Source organism: Lethenteron reissneri, chromosome 63 (genome assembly GCF_015708825.2).
Source record: "Lethenteron reissneri isolate LAM-NWPU_2019-01 chromosome 63, ASM1570882v1, whole genome shotgun sequence".
NCBI lineage: Eukaryota > Metazoa > Chordata > Hyperoartia > Petromyzontiformes > Petromyzontidae > Lethenteron > Lethenteron reissneri.
This window is the reverse complement of record NC_083841.1, coordinates 8,509,231-8,531,553: the sequence shown is the minus strand read 5'-3', so window position 1 is coordinate 8,531,553 and position 22,323 is coordinate 8,509,231. Positions and strand designations below refer to the sequence as shown.

The 22,323-nt window shown below is 46.1% G+C and overlaps 1 protein-coding gene across 1 annotated transcript in view; it reads left to right on the top strand.

Moving 5' to 3' along the window:
- Positions 1–22,049, top strand: part of LOC133358629 (phospholipase B-like 1) — a 40,792-nt gene extending 18,743 nt beyond the window's left edge. Inside the window, exons 6-11 of the mRNA XM_061577014.1 lie at positions 7,777–7,921; positions 11,073–11,273; positions 14,707–14,847; positions 17,166–17,351; positions 20,152–20,258; positions 20,790–22,049. Coding sequence (XP_061432998.1) covers positions 7,777–7,921; positions 11,073–11,273; positions 14,707–14,847; positions 17,166–17,351; positions 20,152–20,258; positions 20,790–20,969 — 960 coding nt within the window. The 3' untranslated portion in view covers positions 20,970–22,049. The remainder of the gene's footprint in view (positions 1–7,776; positions 7,922–11,072; positions 11,274–14,706; positions 14,848–17,165; positions 17,352–20,151; positions 20,259–20,789) is intronic.
- The last annotated feature ends 274 nt before the right edge of the window (positions 22,050–22,323 follow it).

The window sequence follows — 22,323 nt, the reverse complement described above, 5'->3', positions numbered from 1 at the left end:
CATAACATTTTTGACATGCGTTTTTCTGGATTTTGTTGTTGTTATTATGTCTCTCACTGTTCAAATAAACCTACCATTAAAATTATAGACTGATCATTTCTTTGTAAATGGGCAAACGTACAAAATCAGCTGGGGATCAAATACTTTTTTCCCTCACTGTAGTGAGTTCAACTGAGTGGCATACATACTCTTTGGAGGCAACACATTTATTAACACCAACACACGGGATATGGAACAGATTTTTGGAACAGGTGACACTGCTGTGGTTTAAATTTGAGATTCGCCGCACAAATTTTAAGAAAGACAGCACACAGTAATTTCAGATGCTCTTTGAACGTACGGCTTAAGATGATAACATCGTCAAGATATATCAGGCATGAGTCCCACTGGAGAACAGTAGAAACCAGTTTCATTAATTGTTGGAACGTAGCCGCCGTAGAATGAAGACCCATCGGAAGCCAATTAAATTCAAATAAGCCCTGCGGTGTAGGAAAAGCTGTTTTGGGCTTAGAGACATCATCTAGAGGCAGCTGCCAAAATCCGGATAGGAGGTCAAGTCAAAAAATAATGTGCTCCCTCTAGAGCATTGAGGAAATCGTCCATCTGAGGAAGAGGATACGCGTCAACCACGGAGATCTTATTAAGCTTACGGAGATCTTATTAAGCTTACGGAAGTCAACACAGAAGCGCAAACTACCATCCTGCTTCTTAACAAGAAGAATCGGGGCTTCCCACGGACTGGTGGATGGCAAAATAATATCAGCTGCTAATAATTTATCAACAGCCAGCCGTACGTGTTTTTTTTCTGTAGGGCTCAGCCGGGAGGGGTTCTCCCGGATGGCAGCGGCATCTCCCGTATCGATGTGGTGACTCAAAAGTGTAGTGCAGCCAATGTCAAATTTACCCTTGCTGAAGACATCTGAGAATTCACGCAAGAGCACCCTCAACTCACCCCTCTGGGACTTGGACAATTCTGCATTTTCCGAACACAGCGTATCCAACCATTTCTCATCAGAATCCTGTTTCAGCGGCATATCCGACGCGACCCCCACACTTGCAACAATGCTATTTTCATGTAGTGCAGGTGACGCATGAGCTAGCATGGTGCCCTCTTGAATGACCGACGTTTCTAACCCTGCATTAAGGACTTGAATGAAGGGTTCCTGATCGTTGGATACCAGAGTCTGGGACCTTACTAAAGTCAACGCACGAATGGCCTTCTTTGAAGGACCCAAGAGGATTCCTCCTGTAGTCGCCGCCTGGTCTCGCGGTTTGAGCAACCGGAAAGGAACCAACATTTGCACGCCAGGGGGAATCTTTACGGTCTTAGTTGTAAGTGCTTGTACGGTATCATTGGCCATGCACAATCGAGTGGGAGAAGGCAAAACGTTGATTCAGCAGCCCGATGGTCACTCAAGGTACCCTTGATAAATCAGAATTTTTAGGGGCATCTTCCCTAAAAAGTTAGTCTCGAGTAAGCAAGGGACATTGATACAAGAACTGGTCCCATCAATTTGATATTACCAATGCACACCTCCGCTGATATTTTCCCAATGATGCTCAATGAGCCGCCATTTGTGGTAAAGCACAAGGCCTCGATGTGGCATAGGGTACGACATTTAGGGGTCAAAATTTAAAAAGTCAACTTGGAAATGATAGTCGCTGCGCAGGCTTGGACGGGCTCCACGTCTTTGGGTGTATCATGCGCCTCACGAGGAGCAGTACACGCCGCCAACCCCTTATGTCATTGCAAGAGCAGGTGCACCTGGATGCATCTTGCAACCTTGAATGAAGATAAGTCATCGAGGCTGGCAGGACGATGTGGAGGTCTTTTGCCAACGCCAACAATCTCTCGAGGACCAGTGAGTCGATTCCGTCGTGGTCCATCTTGAAAGGCAGCCTTTGCTAGCGCAAATAGTGTGCTACGGAAGGCGAGGGGCATCTCGGCATCCCCCCTCCTCCACGCAGCAAACTTATGGCGCACATCTGATGGTGGTTCGTAAATGGTTGCCATTTGAGCAAATGCTTGATGCAGCGTGGCCCTCTCCAGTGGCGGAATGGTGAGAAACGCTGCCAAGGCATAGTCGTCCAGCACGGCGGGCAGCGCACTCAGTGCCTCCGTCTACCCCCTCAAGTCACCATTCGTCAAAAATCTGCGCTTGAAGCCACCCAGTCGTCTCTGATGGCAGTAAATTCTTGAACAAATGGCAGTCATCGCTGAAGAAATGGAAAGTCAACGGGTGAACTTGACGCAGTCTCAGATTTGGCGGGCTCCTTGCTCCACTCCTCAAGCAAAATGGCGGCCGCATGTGTGAGCTGCTCCACGGAGGTTCCCTGATGTTGGGAAATGTTCCACCCTACGCGGCTCCATTGCTCTTTCCTCCCCCACTGGCTCCTCACGGTGGAGCTCCGTGATGATGGATGCCGCGGCTTGGAGGAGTTCAGCGAGGCGGGAGTGTGCTGTGCGGCACTCCCTCCCTGACGGCGGTGAGCCGTCGCGTGTACGGTCGATGCACTGCTCCGCTGATGGCGCCTCACTTCCCTTCTCCGGCGTAGTCATCCCTGGGGCTGTTTGAGGGATGAGGTCGTCGTCCTCGTCGTCCGACGTCCTGGTACGTGGTTTGCTTCATGTAAACATAACCTAAGTCGGCTAGCCTACTAAAATAATGTTTAGCCACTTCCGACACCAGTTGTAGTGAGTTCAACTAAGTTGCAGACATACTCTTTGGAAGCAACACATTTATGAACACCAACAGACGGGGTAACTACCCATTAACAGAATAGGAACCTATGGTGGTGACCACCAGGCTAACTACGCTAATTACACCGTAACTACCTACAACGGACAGGACCACAGCTTGGGTCCCGGTCCACATGTTGGAGACTGGAGGACGTAGAACGTAGACGAAGGTTTCTTCAGGAAGAACAACAGTGCCGGTCCCTCTGGGAGACCCGAATTATATCCTCTGATGCGTGGCCGGATCCGCCCTTGGCCATGACCACCTACTACAATCCTCGAGCAGGATCTTGACCCTGACACGTGAACATCCCTATCCCCCATTTGAGGCCCCTGTGTATACTTAATCGGTCACGTGACCTCTGGGGTCAACCAGAGTGCCACGGCCCTTAGTAACCCCATTCCCATGGCCAGCACTCCCACACCCTAACCTGTAGGGGCTGGCACTGCACGCCAAGCGTGGTGCCAACCAGCGCTCTCTATCAGCACTCACCGAGCCACTCTAGAGCCGGTACTGCACCCACATCCAAGTGGTGTCCGCGATGTCAATACATCGCACGCCGTGCCTCTCGAGGGCCGGCACCACACAGTGACATCCCGCGATGTCAGTACACATACACTAGCACGGTTGGATATGTACAGTGTGAAAGAAGTTGAACATACATACATTAGCACGGTTGGCTATGTATGGTGCAAAAGAAGTTCAACATATATACATTAGCACGGTTGACTATGTATCGTGCAAATGACGTTCAACATACATATGTAGTGTCAACGATTCAGAGACAGAGTTTCTAGGAGGCACTTTCTTTATTAACAACTTTCACGGTCTCATCCGCACACTCTCCACAGTAGCTCAGCGTAGCCTGTACATTACACTAGCCGTCTAACACTGAGTGAGATAGCCAAGTACTATCATTTGTAGCACAAAATCTAGCGGAGACGTTTAGCGACGACAGAGACGAGACGACAGCAACGACGAGACGAGTCCATTCCCAGAACCGGCAGCCACGAGCCCCCCCGCTCTCGGCTCTTATGCTACCAGCGTGGCATGGCTCTGCCCTGACCACGCCTCCCTTCTCGAACCCGCAAGCAGGTTCCAGGGGCCTCTAGACGGGGTCCTCCGTGACCCTTACCCTAGTTCCTCCCTCTGCCTACACCCCGTGCACACCCTTACCGGCATGTGTACTATCTATCCACCACAGTTGCCGCTGCTGTCAACCAGCCAACGCTATTACACTACACATACATTAGCACGGTTGGCTATATATGGTGCGAAAGAAGTTCAACATACATACATTCAAACTCCACGCACCAATGGCACCCAAGTCTGGGAATCAAACCCAGGCGCTTCTCAATGTTAGATGCGAATGTCAACACCTCACCACCAAAATAGAAAAGCATCTGTTTTCGTAAAAAATAATAATAATAAAACGTTGAGATCTACCAGATAAATTGTTTAAGCAGACATATCCTGGGGGACAGTTTCAGCTCAGGGCTTCATTCACTGCCACGCATGCTCATCACGCTGGTTATATAACGCAACATGACACGTTTTAAGTTTCAACGCAAATATTCAGTTGCTAATCTTGCTGTAAATGATATAAATCTGGACCGTGGCATCGGCAACTATGTGCTACATTACACAGCGTTGGGTTTATGAACGATAGATGTAAATGTTTCTCGGCATAGGACAAATTGGCTTTTCAGTTACCCTTACAATGTAGTCCCTCGGTTAACGTTAATCCGTTGCACAAAACTACTCTAAACCGAAATAACTGTTAATCGAATGCACTTATAAGTTAAACAAAGGTAAACATCACTGAGTCTGCAAGAGGGATATTTTCCACTACCAAAACAGAAAAGTATAATGTTAAACAAAGACAGTCGAGGTCTAAACGGCTCAAATGGGCGTCGCTGATTGGCTGAGGGCGTGGCTCAGCCCCACTTACGTGCACTCGAATTAGCCGAAATTTCCGCCCGCGTGCACAATGTAAACACCTGCCCTTTATTCAACATTTTAACGTTAGTGGAAACCATGGGGTCCCTATGGGAGGCGAAACGTTAACCTAAAAACCGTTAACTGGTGTCACTTAACCGAGGGACTCCTGTATTGCTAGACTCGAGGTAGCCATTCGTTTAGAGTATTTGGCTGCAATAAATTTCCTCATGATAAGCCACTTTGTTGAGCTATCATTTGTGATAGCCAAGTCGCTTCTGAAAAGAGCTACAGAGCTCAATGGGGCCTTACCTGGTAAAATAAATAAACTAAACAAATAAATTTCGATTTAAAGCTTTCGTGACTGCAGGGATTCATCTTCTTGGTTCTTTCGGTAAAGTCACGTAGAAGGGAAGTAATAAAATAATAAAAATAAAACATAATAAAACAATTCTCACGACGTTTCGGCCACAACGCAAGCAGCCGTCCTCAGGTGAAAACCAGGTCCGTCGAGGCGACAGAGTCTGAATGAAACAGCACACGAGCTTGGAGCATATATATAAGCTGGGCGCATTGACAAAGGAATTTGCATATCAAAAGGAATTTAGCATATTTATGGGAAATGCAGGAATGTGATTATTACTGCATATGCATGTGCATTATGCAGGATTAACAGCATCAAAGGGAGCTGCAGTTACTGCTGCTGCAGTTGCTGCTGCTGCTGCTGCTGCAGTTTCTGCTGCTGCTGCAGTTGCTGCTGCTGCTGCACTTGCTGCTGCTGCTGCAGTTGCTGCCTTATCCATTTTAATATAACACTATGTATTATTCTACCCACCCTAATGTGTATCACACTGCTATATGTTTACTATACAATTACGACACCATACATTACTCTGCACACTGCACCATGCCAGTGAGTGGAACGCGGTCTGAAAGTCACCGTAAACGTGAACACAATCAGTTAAGATCCGAAATGGTTTATTACGTCCTTCCAATGATTGCTAAGCCAGAATCCATCTTCTCGGTTGAAATTGTCTCTGTGTTTGTATATGTGGATCGCCTCATGAACGAATCTCTCATGATAGCCAGATGGCTTGCAGAGAACCTCTGTCTTGGAGAAGTCAATGTCATGTGAGCCAAGACAGAGGTTCTCTGCAAGCCATCTGGCTATCATGAGAGATTCGTTCATGAGGCGATCCACATATACAAACACAGAGACAATTTCAACCGAGAAGATGGATTCTGGCTTAGCAATCATTGGAAGGACGTAATAAACCATTTCGGATCTTAACTGATTGTGTTCACGTTTACGGTGACTTTCAGACCGCGTTCCACTCACTGGCATGGTGCAGTGTGCAGAGTAATGTATGGTGTCGTAATTGTATAGTAAACATATAGCAGTGTGATACACATTAGGGTGGGTAGAATAATACATAGTGTTATATTAAAATGGATAAGGCAGCAACTGCAGCAGCAGCAGCAAGTGCAGCAGCAGCAGCAACTGCAGCAGCAGCAGAAACTGCAGCAGCAGCAGCAGCAGCAACTGCAGCAGCAGTAACTGCAGCTCCCTTTGATGCTGTTAATCCTGCATAATGCACATGCATATGCAGTAATAATCACATTCCTGCATTTCCCATAAATATGCTAAATTCCTTTTGATATGCAAATTCCTTTGTCAATGCGCCCAGCTTATATATATGCTCCAAGCTCGTGTGCTGTTTCATTCAGACTCTGTCGCCTCGACGGACCTGGTTTTCACCTGAGGACGGCTGCTTGCGTTGTGGCCGAAACGTCGTGAGAATTGTTTGATTATGTTTTATTTTTATTATTTTATTACTTCCCTTCTACGTGACTTTACCGAAAGAACCAAGAAGATAAACAAATAAAGGCGACAGCTCTGAGGTGGCACCACTTAGATCCTGTCTCCCGATTGACGTCATTCAACCGACGGTGAACCGGGTTTCTCAAGCGTAGCGAGGTGATGGCCATCAACCCCAGCGCAAACACGTACGCATCACGTTTTCATGCGTATTAACACCGAATTCCAACTCTTAGACTCAAATAAATGTCGGTTTGAATGTCCTGAAACAATATGGTTAGCGGACTGTGTGGGAAAGTGTGTTAAAGACACACGGGTCACTTGAAGGGTTTTTAAGAAATTTTGTTAAAAATCATTAGCGTCGTCATTCTTTGACACGGGGGGGGGGGGCGGGGCGGAGTCGCGTTCTGCCCTGTGGGATTTCCATTAGACGCGGATTCCTTTATCGCGTTGTCTTTGCGCTTTACAGCACTATTTGCAATCAGGGGTTAGCCCATTTGGTATTGGGCTAGCACAATCTGATTGTGTAAAAAAACAATACCTTTTTAACCACACACAGCCGCATTATGAGGTGCAGTTTTATGGGCGGCAGCCTGCACCACGCCCGTGTCCGTGCCGGTGCTCCGTGTCCGTGCGGTGTGTCAGCCTTACGGAGGTCGGCTCGGTGAGCTGACTTTCAATCCCATGGTGGCAATGCTCAAATCTGGAAAGTGATTAGGTGGGGGTCTCAGATAGGGTTTGTTCCCACTACCTTTTCTCACACGCGGACCCTAACTCATTTCTTAGTCAACCGAGGTCTGGTTAAATAAAAAAAAACAGTTTGTAACCATCAGCCGCGTCAGAACATCAGCAGGTCCGATGCGTGCATGTTCTCCACAAATGAAAAAAATGAAGACAAGCCACAGTAGTGCGATTGTGGCCATGCAACCCAAACTATGGACTGTATAGTAAAACCAGAGATATCATAAAGGCTCATAGACATAGGGATACATATAGTGCTGTTAGCGAGTAGCACCTATGAAGGCCGGCATGCAACACGAGGGGGTGGGTGGCCAGCACCACACCCAAACGCCTTTGTCTCCCCTGTGCCGATGTTTACACACCACACCAGGTACTCATGTGAGGCTGGGTTGACTGGTGTTGGCCGTGAGCAAAAATCGAACTCGGGTGGCCGAATTCATAGCTCAGCGCGCTCTCCGCGACACGAGCCACTCCCTAAATGAGCGCCGATCACACCCACACTCAGACACGCGTACTTCTTGGGGACTTGTGTTATGGCAGGTGACGCCGGGTTTTGAGAACGTCCTCTTCGGGCACTCGAGCTGGTTCACGTACTCGGCCACGTCGCGGATATTCAAGCACTGGGACTTCAACCTGCGAGAAGTCGCTGCGGCCGCGCCCAAATCATCGTTCAGCAGCTACCCTGGTGAGGAGACCTCCCCCCACCCCGGCTAATGCCGCGTGATGCTCACGGCGTAGCAACAACCGCGTTTGGGCAGCGTGCACTCGGCTGCCATAGGGACACCAAAATCATTGCACCAAACGAAGACAAAGGTCCCCTGTGTAGCCTTAATAGACTGTTGGGGCAAGTTATGTTAGGAAACACCTATGAAAGCCGGCACGGCACACGAGGGGGTGGGTGGCCAGCACCACGCCCGACCAAATTTGTCTCCCCAGTAGCGATGTTTACACAGCTCACTAGGTACTAATTTGAGGCTGAGTCAACCTAGTGGAGGCCCAGGACCGGTTCGGATAAACGTCACTGGAGTTGGCAACGGGCGTGAATCGAACTCGGGTGGCAGGGTTCGTAGTGCAGCACGCTAAACGCTACGCCACTGCTCCCCACTGCACACATACACGCGCATGTGCATGCATTCTTGCGCCCAACAAAGACTCGTGCAAATCTTTCCCACTGAGTATTTTAAAAAGGATTCGGGACAAAACAGAACTGTTGTGCTGGATAAGCGACGGATGTGAGATGGTTGAGGGTCTGTTACCGGGGCAAATATTGGAGTGGCCTCCACGCGATCATAGATCGATGTTCAAGGGTAAGAGAAGACATAAGTGGATGGTGGGATGAGACGGTCAGGGCACAAAAACCTAACTACTAAACTATTCTTTATACCAGGTAAGGTCGACTGAGCTAATCTTTGATGATGACGCAGTGTAGCGCTTTTTATCAGAAGCGACTTGGCCATCACAAATGATAGCTTAACCAAGTGACTTAAGGGCCGTCCAAAAATGACGTCACGCACCTGGGGCGGGGGGGGGGATCATTTGTGACGATGTGTGACGAGGGGGGGGGGGGGTGAGAAATGTGACGTCATATCAAAATGCGCAACTTTAAATAAATATAGACAACACGTTCTACTTAATTAAATATACTTTTTAATAAATGTTTTCTCATACATCAGAGTGCAGCGCCATATTAAATACGCACTACAATGACAACAGTTTAAAGATATTTGAAGCGTGTTTAATTTTTTTTGAGGGGGGGGGAGGCAGAACTTTGTGACATTATATTTGAGGGGGGGTCTGACGTTTTGTGACGCCGTGTGACGAAAGGGGGGGGGGGGGTAAAAAATCGTCCAAAAAAACGTGACGTCATTTCTGGACGCCCCCTTATCGCGTGGAAAATTATAGCAGTAGCCAAATACTCTAAATGCGTGATGTTGATTCGAAATGTGGAGGGGAAAAAACTGGAGGACCGGGAGAAAAATTCACGCGACCACATGAAAAAAGACATGCAAACTCCAAATGTGCAGCAGGCGTCAGGGTCGGGATCGAGCCTATGATCTGTATACCAGACAAGGCAGATAACATATCCTATCCACTGGAGTGCTGCACTCTCCTGTGCAGCAGCTGTGTGATCTGGCAGAAGGTAGAAAGTGGTTGTTATCAAGGTGTGGTGGTGGTGCTGGTGGCATCACCAGCATTGCACACAACAACAATTTGATCATGAGTTGAGTCGGCATGCGCATGTGTGAATGTGGGTGGGAATCAGCGACGCCACATCAGCGATCACTCATCATCATCGTCGAGTTTCCCAAACTGTGAATTGTCTCATGCCTCACACCACAACTACAAACGAAGGCGAGAGAGATGGAGGAAGCGAGAGTCTGGACTGTGACCGACGTCAAAAATGAACGTCTCTCGTACGGGCAATCTACTGGTCGACCCTCCCCGGTTTCAACCTTGCACGCTGCCAATGTTCCGACCATCGACTGAGATTATTTTGATTATTTTGCTGCTATAAATGTCCAAATGATAAGCGACTATATTGAGCTATCATTTGTGGCCAGGTTGCTTCTGAATTATTAGTTAATATATCAGTGGACTTTGCCTGGTAGGATGGGGGTGGTTTACTTTCATTTGTATGTATTTGAGTTATTTGTTTACCTTTCTTGTACTTTGCACTACGATCGTGTTTTGTATTGTTTGTTGTTTTAACATTCTTACCCCGTGCCCCTACTGGACATCTGTGAAAAAGAGCTTCATATACCATCGGATTTCTCCTCCAGTATAAATAAATCTGATATTCTGATTCTGAAACGGGATCGGGGGAGGGGGGCGTGTGGCCGATGCGGCCACCTGATGCACGAATTACGCATGAAATATTCGGCGGCCTGCGAGTGTGGCCACAAATCCCAAACCATCGACCACCATCATGAACACTCCGCCGCTGCTGCTGTCTTCACTCATTTAAAGGAGGGATGGACGACATCGACTCTGCTTCTGAACAGACAACTGAGTGGATAACAACATCTGAAATTGCATCTTTGGTCTACTGCTATTAATCCATGCGAAAGATGCCCCAGCACCTGCCGACTTTAATGCACAATGGTTACTTATATAATAGAGGTTTTTGGGTTAGATCGCGTAAATATATAAATGTGTCGTTAAAACCCGCCACCACCCGACACAGCCAACTAGTACGGGTTGTCACGTAAACAGAACGTGGCCAGTTCGTCACTAACACAGCACACCAGTGTGTTGGAGAGCCAAGCCGCATCATTTACAATCAGAGCACGACGTTTCGCCAGTAATTACAACTAGCTTCATTAGGCCACAGCCATAATTGTAGAGAAGTCTTACTGTTTCGTTCCTTATATAGAGGCGTAGATGTGGTGACCACCTTTCTGCGCTCTTGCACAAACGTCGTACTCCGTTTGTTTTAACGACACATTCATATATTTTCGCGATCTCACCCAAAAACCTCTATTATGGATGATGTTGGTCGCGAAAGCATACATGTTAAATGGTTACTTAATTACCAAAAAAAAATTTCGATAGTCGATTGATTTGATCGATTATTTGTAGTGCTACGTTTCTTACAAAGTAATATCGTCTACCTTGTTGTAGTAGTGGCATCATTTACGTGAGCAGGAGATGAAATGCTCCAACGGAGACAACACGAAGCAAACGTTGCCTCGGCCATCGTGGCTGTGTCCCTGATTATATTTATCAGACGCGATGGCAGGGCGCTTCTATTATCACCTGGAATTCTGGCCGTCGTAAACCCGAACCGCCCCCCCCCCCCCCCGGGGATTGCGTCCACTGGTGCCCTTTCCCCGCAGGCTTCCTGTCATCACTCGACGACTATTACCTGCTGAGCAGCGGCTTGGTGATGCTCCAGACAACGATCGTCAACTACAACCAGAACCTCTTCGACGACATCACGCCCCGGGCCCTGCTGTCGTGGCAGAGAGTGCGCACGGCCAACGTGCTCGCTCGCGACGGCAAACAGTGGGGCGAAATCTTAGCCAAGCACAATTCGGGTAATGCATATTCATTTATTTACTCAGAAAATGATTTTACACGTGACTGCCATACAGTTAGAGCGCCAAATATGCCAAAAAAATATGCTTGTCAATCAGGGGCGGTTTCTTCATTAGGGCGATTGGGCGACGCACCACCAATGTCATTGAACCACAGAGTCACGCTAGCCGTCACTGTGCCTCTGGATATAGTCCAATCAGCGTCATGTCACGTTCTGTGGAGTACCGCCTCTTTTTGGGCGATTTCACTCCGGCTGAGAATCGCCCCGAGTGGCCCCATAGACTTACATTCAAAGATGTTTTTTTTCGAACGGGGGCGCTCCAATGCATTCTCTATGGCTTCCGGGAGGGCAAGCCCTAACGTGCTTACGTCATCATACGTGCTTACGTCATCATACGTAAGTACGTTTCACTCAACAATATAATTTATCGCCACCTAGTGGAATCTTTAATAAACTAAACTTGAGTGGTTTGTTTTAATAGTGAGTATAGAAACAAACAAGATGTATTGTAAGAGTCAATTTATTTTTCATTAATATTAAATAAGTGAAGTTGCCTTTACATGCTTAAGCTGTTAATTTATCCATTGCATGGGTGGACCTTATCCTTATCAATCATCCAGACATTTGCCCCCCCTGAGAGATTTTGCAGGAGCCGCCACTGTTGTCAATGTTATAAATGTTGTGAGTGGCGTTGTTGTTGCATCCCCCCCCCACGCACCCGCAGCTATCTCAGCCTCCCACTTCCAGCCCCGCCCACTTCCCCCCCGTCCAGCTTCACGTCACTCTCCTAGCGTCCACGCAACGCTCCCCTCCCCCTACCCCCTCCCTTGCTTCTCCCCCCTCTCTTACCTATATAACCTCTTCCCACGGCATCTCTCTCCCACTTCAGCAAAAAAATAATTCTTGCTATGGGTTTCCCACCTGATGATGATTGCTTGTGTTGCAATCGAAACGTCGTGATTTAATTTATTTTATTTTATACCTACGTGACTTTACCGAAAGAACCAATGAGTTGTGAGTGGATGTCAGCACCACGTAGCCACAGAGCCATGTGACAGCCACCTCCTCCTTCAGCACGTGCAGAGCAACAACAACCAGTCCTCCCGGCACACTCTGACGGACTTAACAGCTGGAGTCGATGGTGTGCCACGGTCTCCTGTCGTAGTACGCCCCATCAATGGTTCAGAAGCGGCACACACCACCCCTTCGTAACACCAGATGCGGTTCAACTGAACCCACTGGGGCCTTTGGAGGTCGAAGCCAGGCACCTGGACAGATGTATTACTGATGAGGTCCTTGTTAGGCACATCCACAAATCTCCATTATTTACCCGAGCAGTGCGGGTGTCCTGCATACTCGTACCGAGTCTCAAAACTCTTTTGTCAGGAGGGTCATGCCAAGTTCTCCAAGTAGGGTGGTAATATCTATGGGGATCCTAAACTGCACAACCCGAGCTATTTTAATATGTTTTATGTCTGCGTTGCTTTTGTGCTGTTCACATTTTTGGCGTTCTCTCGGTTCAACAACGGTGGTGAGACAAGGCCAAATATAAAGGAGGCTGCCTCGGGTGACGGCAAATCGATTTCAAGAACAATGCATCATCCAAGCATGTTTGTTTGCATGCATGTTGTACCACAAGCATGTGTGCTGCTTGAATCAGAATTAGAAGTTTGTTATCCGACTCGGCCAGAAGACAAACACGGCAGCAAGAGTTAATGAAGAGGAAAAAATATATAAAAAAATATATCAAGTAAATAAAACGAAATGATCTTGCGTACGTTCACATTTGTATTGTTGCGACCTCAATAATGTATTTTGAAGAGAGTACAGTGATGACAGAGTGGTGATCCCCAGAGAGGACACAAGCCAGTTGGTTCCAAAACTTCAGAGCAAATACATGAAACGCTTTTGAACCAAGTTCCGTACGAAACCTAGGAATCGTGAACAAACAAACGGACGCGTGGCTGATTTTTATCTTATTTTGTAATGGCACTAATACATCTGTTCAACAGATCGCAGATCTTTGGGTAATTGCCTTACAAATGAATGTTGCCCAATGAGAATGTCTTCATGCTTCCGGGGACATCTTAACACCTGCATTGTGGCCGAAAAGGGTAACGCCAATTCGAATAATTTGCAGATTGATTGTTCAGCATTGGGATATGTTTGCCAATACCAGTTACATCGTGAGTATATTTTATTTGTCTTAGTTATGACAGAAAACCAGAGAACCTGGAGGGAACCCATGCAGAATAGGTGGAGAAAATACAAATTCGACGCAGAAAGCCGTCCGGATCGATTGAGTCATTGCTCTGGAGACCAGGAGATCGTTGGTCGATGTTCAATTGCTGGGTTGATGGCGGCCTGGGCCCGTGTAAATATTAGGGTCGTTAAAATATGTTTTTGTAGCTTAACTAGTAACCTAATGAATAATAAATGTGCTGTTATAGGACAGGGTTTTAATGGATGTCATCTAGCTGGACTCTAGTGGCAATCCATGTGGCCTGCCATCCAACACGTGTGGAGGCAGCAAAGAGTGAGTGGATCAGACAAATGTTGCGAAACTCCCTTGGATTTCCAGGAAAAGGCACGTAGAGCAAAGGGCATACTAATCTTATCTACTCCCTACTGAAGCATCTAGGTTCGATTCCCAACTCGGACACCTTGCCCTACAGGGGTTGCGTGCTTTCCCTCTGTTGTTCATGGATTTACTCTCAGTTCTCCGGTTTCCCTCCCATAGCTAAAACACACACTCGGGGCGCCCTAGTGGTGAGATGTTAACTACCTCGCCTGGTATACAGGAGGTCGTGGGTTCGATCCCGACTGTGATGCCGCTTTATTTGAAGTTGGCATGATCTCACTGTGGACACGTGGATTTTTCTCCGGGTCCTCCGGTTTTTCCTTCCACATTTAGAATCATCATGCTTTTAAAGTATTTGGCTGCTATAAATTTCCACGTAATAAACCACTTCGTTGAGCTAACGTTTGTGGCCAAGTTGCTTCTGTAGAAAAGCTATATAGCTTAATGGGCCTTACCTGGTGAAATAAAATTAGTTTATAGTTTCGTTTTACACACTATTTAACTGGCATTGGCCAAATAATCCCAAATGTAATAAATTGCACTGCAAATTACTCGGGTGTGATTAAACACACACGGCAACATCTCTCTCTTGTGAAAACTTGGTGGGACCCTTCGTGAGAAAGGGCCTTGCGATTCGGTGCGGTATTTCTGGCTAACCAATCCTCTTGATACGTAGACGACTGCAGAGCTGAGTAATTTTGTTGACGGCGCCAGCTAGCTACCTTCCAGCTTGCCTGTCCGTGATTGCTCAGTGACCGTTATACACACTTTGTGCAACGCGATGCTGCTTAAAAACCAAAGGGTGATTACTGACGCTGGCAAAATATTCCCCTCTGTTGTGTATCCTCAGGAACCTACAACAACCAGTACATGATATTGAATCTGAACAAAATTGAGCTGGGCGTAGGCATTCATGATGGTGCCCTGTACGTGGTGGAACAGATGCCGACGCTGGTTCACTCCGCTGACCAAACCGACATCCTGCGGAACGGTACCCACTCTCATCAGTGCTGTGCGTGTCTGTTAACAATGTACGAGCATTCCTCGAACTTACGGACATAATTATTTCTTGAGGCCTGCTCGTAAGTCAGACGGTTCGTAAGTCGGAACAGTACGAGGCTGACTCATTACATCTCGCGCAGGATCGCTCGTCTTAAAAAAATAGTTCCACCACCGATGATAGTCATGGCCAAGAATCAAACTCGTGTGAACGAGACTCATTGCGCAGTGCGCATGCCACTGACACACCCCCCTTTATACAGTCACACCTCCTGGCTTTGACATTCTCTCCTTTAAAACTAAACTATAAACGGTTAAAGTATTTTGTATTTGACCAGGTAAGAACGCCCACTGAGCTATATAGCTCTTTTTCAGACGCGACCTGGCTATCACAAATTATAGCTCCACGAAGTGGCTTATCACGTGGAAATTTATAACAGCCAAATACTCTAAAGGCATGTTTCTAAATGTGGAGGGAAAAACTGGAGAACCTGAGAAAAATCCCCACGACCACGGGGAGAACATGCAAACTCAAAATATACATCAGGCGTCAGGGTCGGGATCGGGTTTGAACCCATGGCCTCCTGTTTACCAGGCGAGGTAGTTAACATCTCGCCACTGATGAAAACACCGGTGTAACCGTCGACTGCATCGGAACATCAACAGGCCGGTGTGCACATCGCCTTCATGAATGGAAAATTCAAGACGAAGCCACAGCCGTGTGACTGTGGCCATACAACCCAAAACTATGGACCACATAGGAAACCCAAACAGACACGAATAAATACATAGGAACTCCTAGAGATACATAAAGACACATATAGACCTACAGAGACTCGTAAAGACAAGCTAAGGTATGTGATTGTGGCCATGTAACCTAAATGATTAACCATATCGTAAACCACTGTCTCGCGCTTTATCATTGATGCTGACCGCCCAACCCCTCGTACGGTGCCGGCCTTCATAGGTGATACTCGCTGACAGCACTTGCCCCGACAGTCTGTTTAGGCTATTCGGGGGATCTTTGTTTTTATCAGTATATTGAACTTATCTGTGGGTCCATTTTGTCAGTTTCAAAATGATGAAGCGATAAGAATAAGTTTTACCTTTTTTGGCAATAAAACAGGTGTTAAGATCTTCAAACGTCAAATAGCTACAAGGCTGCACCAGGCTGGCTTTGGTGTAGGCTAATCAGTTTAAAAAAACAATGCATATATTATCAGAGCATGTTTGCATACTTTCCACAAGTACGCGTGTTGAATGCAGACGATGCCTTGAAATATGTATCTATTTGGTGTTGGAACGTCTTAACACCTCCTGTTTTTATTACCAGAAAGGGTCAAATCTATTATTATTATCATTCTATTGTTAAAATATTTTGTTAGTTCGCACTGTTGGTAGCCAACCGCGTTAATCAGAGACAGGGTGCTATTCTGGTTGAGGGTTTGTGGCAGCGTCATGCAACGCATGGTGCCTAGTCGGCCACAAGGGGCCCCGAATCAACAGATAAACGAGTAGGAACAATGTTAAGAATTTTTTTCAAGAAAAAAGATATTCCTTAATAATAACCTGCGGTCTACCGTGGACCAAGCTCGACTAACGCATCTGGCTATCGCATCGATAGAGCAGCAGAAAGTTGCCCTTTGAGGTATCCCTAGTGCGATGTGGTCGGCGTGAACGCAACACGCACGATAACGTAATTGTGAGTATTGTTCCTTTAAATCGTTTTTATTAACACTGTCACTGTGAGTCTGTCTTTCTCTAAACCCATTACACGGTGCAATTAAAAAAATATAAATAGTTATAGCCTACATATCATTGTATACGGGTTAAAAACATCCTTAGCTATTTCAGTAAAAGTGAGTCTTGCATAGCCCCCCCCCCCCCCCCCCCATTTAAATAGGTAGTTACACCCCTGATCGGAGATGCGGTAATGAGTCTGTGGCGTTACCTGTCTGATGGCGAAGGGCCATCAGCTGAGCCTTACCTGATTTTTAGCCGTGGCTCATCTATGATGTGTGATCATTGTTCAGTTTGACATCAGTTAAGTTATGATAACAATTTGTAAAGCGCAGCTACCGCAAACGTGTTTACTCACTATCAAAGAGAGAGAGAGAGGACGACTCGAGGTGCTCGGAGGAGGAATCACAGATAAACGAGAAAGGCAACAGCCACGTGATGAGCTGGCAGCCAACGATTGCCCGAGCTCTGCAGTCCTCTTTGTGAAATGTAATTCACGCAGAAGCTGCCTCTGGTTTTGTGAATGCGCCAACGGCAGGCGCCCCTGTCTTTTGTCTCACCGCGCAACAGGGTACTGGGCTTCCTACAACATCCCGTTCTACAGGTCCATATACGAGCTGGGCGGATACCAGAGGCTGAATGACTATATGGGGAACGAATACTCCCATCAGCTGTCATCGCGCGCCAAGATTTTCCGTCGCGATCAGAGCAAGATCAGGAATGTGGAGTCTCTCAAGGCAGTGCTGCGGTACAACGGTACTGCATAACTTTATACAAAACTAAGTTGTTTTGTTTACAACTCACTCTCATACCACGCTTTGGGCAGCAGGGTGGTGGCGAAGAGGTTAACACACGTGCCTTACAGCAAGAAGGGGACTATCTTTGATTACCCACTCAGAACAGCTTTCTCTGTGGTGTGTGTATGTTCTGCCCCTGTTATACAGTGAGTGGAGTTTCTATGTCCTCCCCCTCGTCAGCAGTGTGAGTGAGTGGAGTCGGTACGTTCTCCCCCTGTTCTAGTGAGTGAGTGGAGTCTGTACATTCTCCCCCTGTGAGCAAAGCGTGTATATTTTGTAAGCGTTTGCTGTAGATTCTCTGTTTTCCTCCCATTGCTTAATTATAAAAAAAAACATACACGGTGGTATTGCCCAACACATCTGAATGCCTGAAACATTGCCTGCAAATGACTCGGTTGAGATTGAACGCAGCAACGATCGCCCCCTATTGAAAACAAAAATTTGCAGGAACTTCTTGAGAAAGTGTTTTCTGGATAAACAACAATAAAATACCGATGTAGTCTGCAAACATTAGACCTCGTGACAAACTTTGTTAATTGGATGTGTCGGGTGGTGGGCCGGTTTAGCAACACATTTATAGTCACGCGATCTAACCCAAAACATCTCTTATGGATAATATTGGTCACGAAAGCCTACGTGTTAAATATCCATCATGAGATTAGATATACATATTCTGCCGAATTCTTTGATTGAACAATTATATACACACAAAAGTCATCATTATGTAGTATACAGTATAGTTGTGCATCGAACTACGACCGATATCTGCCATAAAAGAGCGTTTGCCCATAAACGTCTGGGCACCAGCATTGTTTGAATGAAGCCCCACTCTGCTGATGAGACACTTGAACAGTTTTCGTGTCTTAAAACAACGCCGCTGAAAATGTTTACTCCCAGGAGGCCGTATGGCTCATGAGCATGTGCAACAACAAAACTAGTTTTATGTGGAGAGATAAATACGCAAAGGAGGCACATTGTCTGCGTAGTTAAATCGTTAAATACATTTACTTTCATCTTCTTGGTTCTTTCGGTAAAGTGACGTAGAAGAGAAGTAATAAAATAATAAAAATAAAACAATAAAAAAATTCTCACGACGTTTTGGCCACAACGCAAGCAGCCGTCCTCAGGTGATAACCAGGTCCGTCGAGGCGACAGAGTCTGAATGAAACAGCACACGAGCTTGGAGCATGTATATAAGCTGGGCGCTTTGACAAAGGAATTTGCATATCAAGAGGAATTCAGCATATTTATGTGAAATGCAGGAATGTGATTAGTACTACATATGCATGTGCATTATGCAGGATTAACAGCATCAAAGGGAGCTGCAGTTTGCTGCTGCTGCAGTTTGCTGCTGCTGCTGCAGTTTGCTGCTGCTGCAGTTTGCTGCTGCTGCTTGCGTTGTGGCTGAAACGTCGTGAGAATTATTTTATTATGTTTTATTTTTATTATTTTATTACTTCCCTTCTACGTGACTTTACCGAAAGAGCAAAGAAGATGAATCCCTGCAGTCACGAAAGCTTTAAATCGAAATTTACATTTACTTTGTATAAAGTGTGTGTATAACATTGCAATGAGTCTCATTGCTTCGCCAGTATCACTCGAGTAATTTGTGATTGCGGTCATGCAGTTTCGTTTTACAGGGTATCCGAACATGAATATACCAAAAAGCACGTTGAATTGTTGTAAATTTAAAATAAATACACGTAAGAGAAGTCTACGTTTTTACATAATTTAAAAGGTGAATTGTATTGATTAAAGATTAGCGAATTATCATTACACCTATTATTACACCTCTATATGTCGCCCATCGTTCACTATAATCAATCTCATTTGGCGTTCAAAATCTGATTAAAGATTTTCAAACACAGCTGTAGGGATGGATGCTGTAGGGATGAATGATGACACAGCAGCATCAACAATACGATGTTTGCGTTCTTCAAGGTCCCTAGGTTTGCTAGTGTAAAACCCAGAGATAACAAAAAATATAATGGTGTTATCTGGTGAACGGGTGGACTTGTCATTATATCAGAAAATGGGGTTCCTCCTGAAACAGAATCAATCGACATTCACAACAAACTAAAACGTACGAGCATAATGCATATATTCATATACAATTTCTGTCACTATCTGGAAAAACAATACAACTTTATTTTTCGTATATTCATGTTCGGACACCCTGTATTACCTCGTCACAACCGTGGGCAGTCCCTGATCTCTGCTCGGTGTCGTGAGAAAGTGGCGCAGCGCTCACATCCCTTGAACCCCCCATCCCGTTCCCTACACAAGGCGGAAGGTATTTTACCTGGCGCGAAAAAAAATGATTGTCCAAAGGATGATGCATGATCTCGTGTGCCAATGAGCGGTAGTGTAGCAGTTAGCCTCCTGTCGGGCAGACTGGTTGTTGTTGTCCTGCACGTGCTGGAGGAGGAGGCTGTCACGTGGCTCTAAGCCTATGTGGGGATGACGTCCACTCACAAATATATTAAATTGACAAAAAAATGCATTCTTTTTCTTGCATATCTGGGTCTCTAACTGTACGACAATCACGTGTAAAAGCATTCGCAGAAAACTATAAACCCGGCAACCCGAGTTCGATTCTCGCTCACAGCCAACACGGATGACGATTATCCGAACCAATACTGGGCCTCCCCTAGGTAGACTCAGCCTCAAATTAGTACCTGGTGTAATTGTCCAAGCAAGGTTCGGACTTCATGAGTTCCACAACTGAAGTGGTCGTCACCGCAACGCTGTTTCCGAAGGGTACAAGACGGATCGCTACACGTCCGGGAACCCCTGCAACACCATCTGCTGCCGCGATGACCTGCAGCCTGACACAGGGAGCCCCGTGGGCTGCTATGACACCAAGGTACGAGTCCGTGTGGCGGGTCGTAAACAATTTTCCTAGATACCGCGGCCGCCGTTGCTCGTGATTTTCTGCGTGCCGTGCGGCTTGCAGAGCGGGCTCTCCGCACCGGGGTGACAGAAGATGGAAATCACACCGCACCCGAACGTAAAAATCGCCCTGGCGTAAAATGCGGAAACATTTAAGGCCGAAACAAGAGGATTTTTCCACAACTCTGGATGTCGCCTGATGAGGCTGGTTGTTGTAATTACCGACGAAACGTCACAGAAGTCGCATTGTAAATCTTGAAGTCGGTTTACTCTCCATCTCACCGGTGTGCTGAAATAGTAACGAATTGGCAAGTTTTGGCTGTTTTGGATGGTGGTGGGTTTAATGACATTTACATTTACACAATCTAACCCAAAACAACCTCTTATGGATGATATTGGTCGCGACATCCTACTACGTGTTTAAAATGCAGACATTGTTTGTCGTGTCCGGAGCAAGCAGAAGAGGAGCTGCGGTGACTTCTATCATTTGTTGATGCCTGAGCAGGTGGCGGACATGAGGATGGCAAAGAAGTTCATGACGTCTGCGGTCAATGGGCCAACGATGGAAGGAAAACTGCCCGCGTTTTCGTGGTCGACTTTCGACAACGTCAAACACGAGGGCCTTCCAAACACGTACAAGTTCCCGTTCGTGACGATGCAGCCTACCCTGTTCACCATGCCGTAATCGCGGTGTCCATCGGGGCAGTGTTTTTTTATTCCTTTGGCGCTCAAAGGCATGAACACAGTGGTGGATTTTGCTTGACATTTGCAGGGCGGGAACGTGCTCCAGTATCAGATGTCTCGTGCTTAATGGCTTTCCAAGCTTAGATGACTCACGCTTCACTGCTTTTTAGGTATCCAATGACTCATGCTTTACGGTTTTTACAGCTCCAGATGTGACACATGATTAATGGAGCTTGCTGTTGTTGCACCACCTGCGTTCGTGCGTCAGTGATAGTTGGGGAAAAAACCCTGAGATGGAATGTCACCAAAGATGGAACCTTCACCCCCCCCCGCCCCAGAACAACAAACCAGAACCAATGCGCTGACACTGTCCCATTTTATTCGAAAAGGTAAGCCCATTGCAGTCACAGTGGAGACAACACTTTTGGCAGCACTTGCGTTTAAATCATTTGTAGTTCTTTAATAATGGCTGTGCTGGAATTCGCTTCATGTAGGTAATTATGATTTGCACGGTTGGCTACGTACGGTTTTTTGGGTTAGATCGCGTAAATATAAATGTGTAGTTAAACTCGCCCACCATCTGACACAGCCAATTAGTAAGGTTTGTTACATAAACAAAACGTGCCAATTAGTTACTAATTCAGCACTAACCGGTTGTGTGTTGGAGAGTAAACCTACAACTTTTACAATTCGAGTACCGTGACGTTTCGCCAGTAATTACAACCAGCCTCATCAGGAGACAGCCACAATTGTGGAGGAATCCTCCGATTTCAGTCTTAAATTGAGGCGGTAAATGTAATGTTGTCATTTGAGAGCCAATCAGGTGTGAAGACCAGAGGGGAGGGGGTTAATGTATTCCTATAAATTACAATGGATATCTCTTTTTGCTTCGGTTATTCACAGTTAATCACCAGTAATAATAATTTTAGCTCCTACAGGAAAAGTAATGTCAACTTATGACACAATTCACCAATAATTAAGGATTATGATGGTGCTATGATGCTCCATCACAATGTAAAGCTATTCGATGCTGCTATGGCTGTGTAACAACAAAATAAAATGCTTTTCTAAAAATGTCGAATCTGCGCATGCGTGTTATGATTATGATCTGTTGTTTTTTTACTTAAAATTTTTAAGAGAAATATCTGTAGCATAGAGTTCAATGGGTGTTGTTACTCACAGAAGCAAAATTTACACATAGGCTTTAGTAATCAATATCCATAAGAGTTTTTTTTGGATTAGATCGTGTAAATGTAAATGTGTCGATAAACCCGCCACCACCCGACACAACCAATTAGTATGGTTTGTCGTAAACAAAACGTGCCAATTAGTTGCTAGTTCAGCACACTGGTGTG